The sequence below is a fragment of the Mustela lutreola genome, chromosome 9 (assembly GCF_030435805.1).
Source record: "Mustela lutreola isolate mMusLut2 chromosome 9, mMusLut2.pri, whole genome shotgun sequence".
Classification (NCBI taxonomy): domain Eukaryota; kingdom Metazoa; phylum Chordata; class Mammalia; order Carnivora; family Mustelidae; genus Mustela; species Mustela lutreola.
Window position 1 is genome coordinate 72,973,022 of NC_081298.1, and position 9,879 is coordinate 72,982,900.

The 9,879-nt window shown below is 33.5% G+C and overlaps 1 protein-coding gene across 4 annotated transcripts in view; it reads left to right on the plus strand.

Annotated features, from left to right (window-relative positions):
* FOXN2 (forkhead box N2) overlaps window positions 1-9,075 on the plus strand; it is a 67,384-nt gene extending 58,309 nt beyond the window's left edge. For all 4 annotated transcript variants that reach the window (XM_059134752.1, XM_059134750.1, XM_059134751.1 and 1 more), the window contains 2 exons: window positions 1,969-2,037; window positions 4,756-9,075. In XM_059134752.1, coding sequence (XP_058990735.1) covers window positions 1,969-2,037; window positions 4,756-5,279 — 593 coding nt within the window. In that variant the 3' untranslated portion in view covers window positions 5,280-9,075. The remainder of the gene's footprint in view (window positions 1-1,968; window positions 2,038-4,755) is intronic.
* Window positions 9,076-9,879: the final 804 nt, after the last annotated feature.

The window sequence follows — 9,879 nt, forward strand, 5'->3', positions numbered from 1 at the left end:
AATAGTACCCACATCATAAAGTTGTGAGGATTAGATGAGTTAGTAATACTCAGAACATGTCAAGCCCATTGATACCCAACATCAGTAATTTGGTGCTAATTAGTTTAATCTAAGGAAAGGAGGGCAAAGAGGTCATATACTTTATTATTTACACATTTTTCAAGGACCCACTGTTGTTCCAAGGATTGTGGAACATAGATAAGACAGGTTCCTACCTTAATTGGGAAGGCATTCATAGAGATTCTTGCTTCATGAGGCCACAGTTTATTGAAGGGGAAAGAGTAGTGATATTATGTACTTCTTCATAACAACCATCTTCTGATTTACTTAAGTCTATTCGGTAAAGTCAGTAACAGTAACTTTTTCTGTCTTCACAGAGTTTATGGTCAAGTTGGGGAGAGGAGAAGTCAATATTTTTATGGCTTTACTGTCTAAAATAACTTTATAATTAGGTATTACAAATAAAATGGAAAACATTAGGATAATAAAAATTTTCTAGCTTTGAGATAGAAATGGGAGGTTTCATAATCTGAATCTTATTTTAAACATCTTTATGATCTAAGATTTCTCAGTATTTTCTAACTTTTCCTTCACATTCGGTTATACCATATTACTTTGATTTAATTACAGTTATTCAGAATAATAGATCACCAAGATGGAGAGGAACTTCTATCAGAAAAGTGATATGAGAGCATAATAACTTTATCTGGAGTAGAACCTGCTGATTTTACCAGCCTTTTAAAGTTCATTTTTCTTATGGAATATCCATAATTATGTTTGACCTCTTACAAAGTCTCTAGTACTTGTGGGCTCATAGATAATTATGATTAAAAACATGACTAATACTTTTGTACCAGCAGTAATTATTTATTTAGCATTTGTAAACTCACATGATCGAGACTGACCAAGTATACATATTTCTAACTCCTATAATTAGTATGTAATTAATGCAGTACTTCATAACTGCAGATACACACAGATAAAGATATTTTTTACATGCTATAAAGTGTAGGGGAACCTCAGTGGCTCAGTTGGTTGGATGTCTGACCTTTGGTTTCGGCTCAGGTCCTGGTCTCATGGGCCGTGGGATTGAGCCCTGCCAGTGGGATTCTGCTTCAATATTCTCTCCCTCTGGCCCTCCACCTGCTTGTACTCTCCCTCTTTTCCTCTCTTTTTCTGTCTCATTCTCTCTCAAATAATCTTTTTCTTAAAAGGTAAAAATTCTAAAAAGTAATAGTGCCTTAATGTACATTTTTAGTCAAGTACAGTTGACCCCTGAACAATGCAGGGGTTAGGAGTGCTGACCCCCTGCCTCCTTCCCCTATACAGTTGAAAATCCATGTATAACTTGATTCCCCCAAAACTTAACTATTAATAGTCTACTGTTGACTGGAAGCCTTAGTGATGACATACACAGTTGTGAACACATATTTTGTATGTTTTATGAATAACATACTGTTTGCTTACACTAAAGCAAGCTAGAGAAAAAATGTTACTAAGAAAATCGTAAGAAATTTTATCTTGTACTTCTCAATTCTCCTTTACTCGATACTATCCATAAAACTGTTCATAATTTTTTTATTAAAGATTTTTATTTATTTATTTCACAGAGAGAGAGAGATCACAAGTAGGCAGAGAGGCAGGCAGTGGCGGGGGTGGGGGAAGTAGTCTCCCTGTAGAGCAGAGAGCCCAATGCGGGGTTCGATCCCAGGACCCTGAGATCATGACCTGAGCCAAAGGCAGAGGCTTAACGCACTGAGCCACCCAGGCGCCCCATAAACTGTTCATAATTTTAAGTGAACAAAAACAGATTGCAGAATAATATGTCTCATTTTGTTTTGTGTGTGTGTGTATGTATTTAAGTAAAAGAATATATACCAAATCTTAACACTGGTTACCTTTACAAATACTTATAATAGCTTCTCTTTTATAAAGAACATTAATATTGTTACTCTCTTCCTTTTTCAGAATCTGATATTGATGCTGCCACTGCAATGATGCTTTTAAATACTTCTATAGAACAAGGAATTTTAGAATGTAAGCAATCATGCCATTCTTCCTAAAATACATTTTTGTGAGTGCTTTTTCAAATGTAATTTAGAATATAAAATATTTAAATATTATAGGCAGAATTGTTTTTTCTAACTAAATTGTGTTTTCATTTGAATTACTTAGTTTCCATTTTATTGTATTTCCATTAATATATGTGAGCAGTTATGAGATTGAAGTTAATACTGTGATATTTTTACATGGACCAGGAAACAAGGAAATAAAAAGCATGTGTGGAAATTAAAGTTGAGAATTTAAAAGTAAAAATGAAAGTCATAAATAACAAAATATAAGAAATTTATATATAAATATAAGAAATATAAATATATATAAATATAAGAAAAATATAAGAAATTTATAACTTTGGAATAAAAACCCTTTAGATACTAAGTGCAAAATCCATAAAAGAAAACATAGGTAAATTTAAACATCAAAATTCTGTAGTTCTCACAACAAAAGGTATTTGTAAGAAAAGTCACACAAGGAAAACACTTGAGAGAACATTTTTTTTAATATGTATATAATAAACAAAAGGTTAATATTGAGTAAAAGGACTCTACAAGTAAGAAATAAGAAAGATATTCAGAAAAGCCAATATATCAATTAGGCAGATCTCAGGGAAGGAAATAAAGTGGAAACACACATTTGAAAAGATATGCAGCTTCTCTAGAAGACAGGGAAATGCCAAATGAAACAATACTGAGATACTACTTTTTTTGCCCATGAGATTATGAAAAATTAAAATGATAATATTAGGTTTTAATTGTGAGAACTGAATATTGTTGAACACTGTAGGATGTAAGTTAGTACAACCATTTTGGAGCACAATTTGAAAATACCAGCCACAAATACAAATCAAACCACAGTGAAATCTCCTACTAATTAGAATGTCTAGTATCAAAAAGGTAAGAAATTAACAAGTGTTGATGAGAATGTAGAGAAAAAGGGAACCTGCAATTGGTGGGAAGGCAAATAGGTGCAGCCACTATGAAAAACAGTATGGAAATTCCTCAAAAAACTGAAAATAGAAGTACCATACCATCCTGTAATTCCACATCTGGGTATTTACCTGAAAAAACAAACACTTAATTTGAAAGGATACCTGCACCCCTGTGTTTATTGCAGCATTATTTGCATAGCCAAGGTATGGAAGCAAACATCTTCTGTCCATCATCAGTAGATGAATGGATAAAATGGAATATTACTCCACCATAAAAAAGGAATGAAATTTTGCCATTCTTGACAACATAAATGGACCTAGAGAGTTTTATGCCAAGTGAAAGAAAGCCAGGGAAAGACAAACTACATATGATTTCACTCATATATGGAATCTAAAAAACAAAACAAATGAACAAACAGAAAACAAAAGCAGATGCCTGGGTGGCTCAGTCCATTACGTGCCTGACTCTTGGTTTCAGCTCATGTCATGATCTTGGGGTCCTAGATTGAGCCCTGAGTAGGCTCCATGCTCATGTGGAGTGTGCTTGTCCCTTTCCCTCCCCCTCCAGCCTTCCCCTCACTCCTCTCTGTCTCTCAAATTAATAAAAATCCTAAGAACAAAAAAAACAGGCACCTGGGTGACTCAGTCAGTTAAGCATCTGCCTTTGGCTCAGGGCATGATCCCAGAGTCCTGGGATCAAGCCCCATGTCACGCTCTTTGCACAGCAGGGAACCTGCCACTCGTGTTTGTACACTTGTGTGTGTGTGCGTGCTCTGTCAAATAAGCAAAATCAAGAAAGAAGGAAAGGAAGAAGGAAAGAAAGAACAGAAACAGACTTACAAGAGAACAGACTGGTGCTTGCCAGGGGCAAGGAAGGTGGAGGGATAAGTGAAATAAGTGAAGGCAGTTAAGAGGTTACAAAATTCCAGTTATAAATCACAGGGGGATGAAAAGTACAGTATAGGGAATAGAGTCAATAATATTGTAAAACTTTATATGTTGACTTTACTTACATAATGTTTAGAATTGTCAAATCCCTATATTGTACTCCTAAAACAAATGTAAGATTGTATGTCAACTATACTTCTGTTAAAAAAAAAAAAATACCAATTACAATTTAAAATGTATATATCCTTTTACTTAATAAATCTGTTTCTTGCTATTCTAGAAGAATATTCGCATATGTTTAAGAAGAGGCATCTAGAAGGATTCACATTGCAATATTATTCATAGTGAAAAATAGGGAAAACCTAAATATCAATAAGAAAATGGTTAGCTCGGGCGCCTGGGTGGCTCAGTGGGTTAAGCCGCTGCCTTCGGCTCAGGTCATGATCTCAGAGTCCTGGGATCGAGTCCCGCATCGGGCTCTCTGCTCAGTGGAGAGCCTGCTTCCCTCTCTCTCTCTCTGCCTGCCTCTCCATCTACTTGTGATTTCTCTCTGTCAAATAAATAAATAAAATCTTTAAAAAAAAAAAAAAAGAAAAGAAAATGGTTAGCTCAACAGTGGTACATTCTTATTGAGGCATTCTCTACAAACAGCTCAAAATAATTATAATTTTCCTGGAAAGGTCAAGTCATATCATTAAGTGATTTTAAAATGTTTTAAGTTAATACCAAAGGATGGCATATAATGTCTAAGTAAAAAAAGAAACAAGTGAACAAAAACCTACAGAACTTTACTAACCAAAACTCACTACTCGTTTAAATGGTCTGTTCTTGGCAATCAGATGCATTTGACCTACTGATGGAAGTGTTTTTTTCCACAGGTGAGAAGCCTCTTCCTCTTAAAACAGCAATGCAAAAAAAGAGGAGTTACAGCAATGCATTTAATCATCCCAGTACTGTGCGATTGCAAGAGAGTGATTCTTTGGCCACGAGCATTGATCCAAAAGAAGACCACAATTACAGTGCAAGTAGCATGGCAGCACAGCGCTGTGCATCCAGGTCTAGCGTGTCTTCTCTGTCCTCTGTGGATGAGGCATATGATTTTATCCCAAAGAGTAGCCATGTGGGAAGTGATGGCAGTGAAGGATTTCGCAGTGAAGAAGATACAGATGTTGATTATGAAGATGATCCTCTTGGAGACAGTGGCTATGCATCACAGGCTTGTGCAGATACCTCTGAAAAAGGACAGCCAGGCAAAAAGATGCGCAAACAGTTATGTCAAGAAATTGATGAGGAGCTCAAAGAGGCAGCTGGATCTCTGCTCCACCTTGCTGGAATCCGTACGTGTCTGGGTTCCCTAATAAGTACTGCAAAGACACAAAATCAAAAGCAGTGGAAAAAATAGAAATACTTATTAGTGTGAAATTATTTTCAAGTGTGGCAATACTCTTCTACTTAATTCTTTACAAGGGATATCAAAGCCATAATGGACTTCTTTTGGTTTGGGGTGGGGGAGGGGTGCTAATTACCTGTTTATTTCGAAACATTTGTTTTAATCTTTATTAAATAATTGCTGTTAGGACCATGTCCAACCATAGATACGATGCCAAGTCCTAAAAGCTAATTTTTGTGATAAGTGTCTTTAAAATTTGGAAATTTTTTATAGGAAAATCCACAGCCTGTGTCTTAAAACTTGTAGGAAGTATCTTTTATTCTGTTAATATGCTAAAGTGTAAGAATTGGCAACTCTGTAACTTTTTCTCATTTTCCTTTCCAATCATTTGTAATTAGCTATAGTTGCTGATCCAGCCAAAAATGTTGCTGATGTCTTTCTCACATACTTCTCTCTGGACACATGCAACCCAGTAGAATGAGATTTTGATTTTTTATTTTGTCTTAATTTTTGTTTTTAATTATTTTTTGTTGAAGCATGGAAAAACTTGAATATAAATTGGAAAAGGTCCTAGATGTCTCAAAAGCTCCTTTTGGTTACATAGGCAGGAAGTACAGCAAAGAGTTCTTAAAATTTAGAAAAGTCAGTTTTGTGGTAAAATTTCATCTAAGAATACTCCAATTCCTATTACAATATTATCTTTGATTTTTTTTTTCTTCCCCGATGTTGCATAACATTTACTGGGGCCTTTTGTTTGTTCCCAAAGTGCTTTGCAACCATTGTTTGAATTTTAGCCACTAGCTGTCTTTGTTGGGTAGAAACAATCCAATGAGAGGATATAGCCATAAAGTGTGTTACGGGGTTAACACCCATTTTGACACACTTTTTGCAATAAGAGAATCTTTCATGTGTTGTTAAATGGACTGCATTCTGGGAATTTTGTAGTAGGAATGGAGTGTAATCTAATAGAAATATTTTGAATAGTTACTACTTATGTCCTTTTAAATAAAGATAGATCATTTAGGAAAAACTTCCAAGGTTTGTATGATATGAATTAAGTCTATATGTATTCCTAGTTAAATTTAAAAGGATTTAACAAAACTATAGAGACAAAGTACCTTCATGAGTTTCAAAATTCATATACAATTAAATCTTATACAGTATACCCTTTGGGGGAGGCAGTTATAATATATGTGCCATTTATTCCATGCTAAAAGATTTTATATTGCTGTTCCAAAGGTGCACTGACTAAGGCTTTTAAGTATTTGAACAAATCTGCTTCTGTGAGACATTTTTCCATATCATTTTTATGGTTTGACTTTATTATTTAGAAAGAACACAGGATACTAATAAAACTAAACTTACTCATTATGTATATATTTTTACAGTGGTGGAAGCAACTTTCCAAAAGTTTAGTCTTGTCTCATGGTACATTCTGTTTTATAACAATGAACTTGTTTTCATTTTCCTGATAATTTCGTATATCCATACATACATACACACATAGATACATAGGCTCATGATTTGGGTTGGTTCTGAGCTGTTTCTATGACTAAAACGTTTTCTTGGATTTTTTTTTTTAAGAGATACTTTTATTTTAACTTGTAAATTTTATTTGGGCAAAACTGTTGAATGAGAAGCATAATGGAAAACATCTTTTTCTATTGGCAAAAATTTAAGCCAGGGATAACAACATTAATATTACCTGTCCTGTTTCCATGTTCATTGTAAATGAACTTGAATAGGCATGTTAATAGTATCGGTGCTGTTGAAATACAGTAATTTTTAAATTTGTTGATAGTGAAAAATAGTTCTTAAGTATGCAGGATGAGGTATTTGGGTTTTTTTTTTTCCTTCTTCATACATGTCACATCTACTACAGAAAATGGCTAATCCAAGTTGGTACCTTTTGCTGTAGACAGTGACTGTAATACACACACAAAAAAATGCTTATACCACAGTATAAACAGCACACAGATTATAAAAATCACTTTAATAACAATATCTTAAAGCTGTTTACAGTGGCCCTTTTGATAGACATTAGTAAAAGTGTATTTCAGTGATCTGGTTCCAATGTATTTTGTTCAACTGAAATTCTGTACCACAGATGTTCTCTCTGGTTCCTGTCCATTAGGGAATTATTCTTCGTAAGCAGAGGAAAATGTTCTAAGATAAGGAGGGGGAGAGTTGTTCCCTCTTTAAGAGGGATCTTCAAAATTATTTTCATTTAATATAAATAACATAATATTCTACACAATTCTTATACAGAATTCAGTGCATCACTTTCCATTTACTGATTTATCAAAGCAGTTATTTTCAAGGGGAAGTAGCTTTTTAATTATGATTCCCCCATTATTACTTCCATAGATATGATCCCATTCCTCAGGTGTGTTGAGATAAAAACATGGCTAATAACCACCCAATTAAGGAAAGTCATTTCAAGTCCTATGGACTGGAAATTGTATTTCTAATAATATATTAACAAGAAATTATACTGTAATAGAAACAGTTTGGCAGTCCCAGAGAGGTTATATATGTTCTAGCATATTTTAAGACTGTGATTTAAGCTAACGTAATTTGCCTTACATCAATACAAATTGTTATAGCCAATTCCAGTTTATAATAGATATCTAGTGAAAGTTTTGAGTCAGCACAATTAATCTTTATCTTTCACATCCCAAATAGAATCAGTGTTCCTTGAATATAGATTTTTGAAATTTGTTTGTGCAATATTATTACTAAATTGATATTTTATTTTACCTATCAAATTCAGAGAAGAAAACATTACTTGTATTCATGGAAAAGCTAATTATTGGTGGATTGTCTCCTTTTTTCCACCTTTGAGCCTTTCCTTTCCTCCCTAGAGCCAGCATGACTTCTCTTAATGTAGATACCCCTGTATATAGTAAGGTTTAGAATATATATATTTTTTCTTTTGCTACTTTCTGAGGCATTATGTAAAGGGTTCATACTAGGTGGTTAGTTAAATATATGTAAGCACGAATTCAAAGGTAGAGAAAGCGTTGAGGGAATGTGTGTGTCTTCATAAACCAGGAGGCCTTTCCTAGCAATTTAACCAACAGATGTGAATACTTCACAAAGCTATAAAGACTTCTGTCTTAAATACTACAGTAACTTAACAACCATTTTTGAAGACCATAGCATTTAATTAAAGGCTTTCTGGTTTACATATACTTTACAGGTTTTTTGTTGTTGTTGTTGTTGTTAGTTTGAAATGTGTAAGCTTTGATTTAAACAAAGTTTACTTCACTATGTTAATGATGTACTCAAAATATTTATTGAAAGACAAAGTAGAGTATTTTAATGTTATACCTGCCATTTTTTCTTAAAGCACATTTTTTTGCATCTAACTGCCAGTGCCATTGTCAAAACTTGTTTTTAAAATTGTTGTACATTTCTTATTAAACTAAGTGCTTCAAGTATTATGTTGCCATCATATAGTGTATAAAAATGTATAATTGCCAATTCACTGTAACTATTATTTATTTTTAAATGAAGTGTAATGCTTTCTGATTCAAGAAATTTGAGTTGTTAAACTGGTTTCCTTCTCCTCTTTTCTAATGTAGCATAAAAATTGCCCTGAGTTTGAGTTATAACTGCCAGTAGATGACCAGTCACAAGTGAACCACTTCTCAGTTGCCAGTCTTCACTCATATTAAAAGCAACCTAACAGATATTTAGTTTTTGTATCTAATCTCTGATTATTAAAATGTTTATAAAGTTTATTTTTACCAAAGAGATGCAATTCATTATGATAAAGTATTGCAGAATAAACCTTGTTTTATAACATTGTTGTACTTTCTCTGTTCTTTTGGGGTGGGTAGTGTAGATATAAGTGGCTCCTACTTATACATACACATGCCATTTCCATTTTGGTGGTACAAAGTTGAAGTCACACAATTGAAAACTAAAGTTTTAATTCCAGAATATTTGTCTTTTTTTAAAGTGTTGTTTCTCCTGGTTTTTACAGGCCATTTTAGTAATTTTGAAAGCTAAAATAGTGTTAATTATTCTCTTCCTGAAGATGAACTTTTCATATATATTTTTTCATATACATAAGAGATATTTTGAAATATAAGAAAAATTATGCAGATAATGAAATTAATATTATTTCTAAATATAGTAGTGTTGTTACTTCAACAATATCCAGTACTACTGTGTGTTTAAAAATTGGGGCATCCATTATAAAATGAAATAATGGACAACCAACATCTTAATGTTAATCCACCCACCCCCTACTTCCCTTTGAAATTCTGTGCTGGAAATTTAAGTGGTATTAGCTACATGGAGTTGTTTATTTAAAATGAGTCAAATGAAACAGCTGTATTGATTCAAAACTACCTCACTCTCTAAACCCTCCTTCCAAAGCATCTTTTTGATATACAAAATTATTTACCAAACATAGGCATTCGGGACTCATGTATTTATTCCTTAAGAATTATTCTCGTTTTTAGTAGGGTCTTTGCCTGGTTTGGGGATCAGGGTAATGCTGGCTTCATAGAGAGAATCTGGAAGTTTTCCTTCTGCTTCAATTTTTTGAAACAGCTTCAGGAGAATAGGTGTTATTTCTTCTTTGAAAGTTTGATAGAAT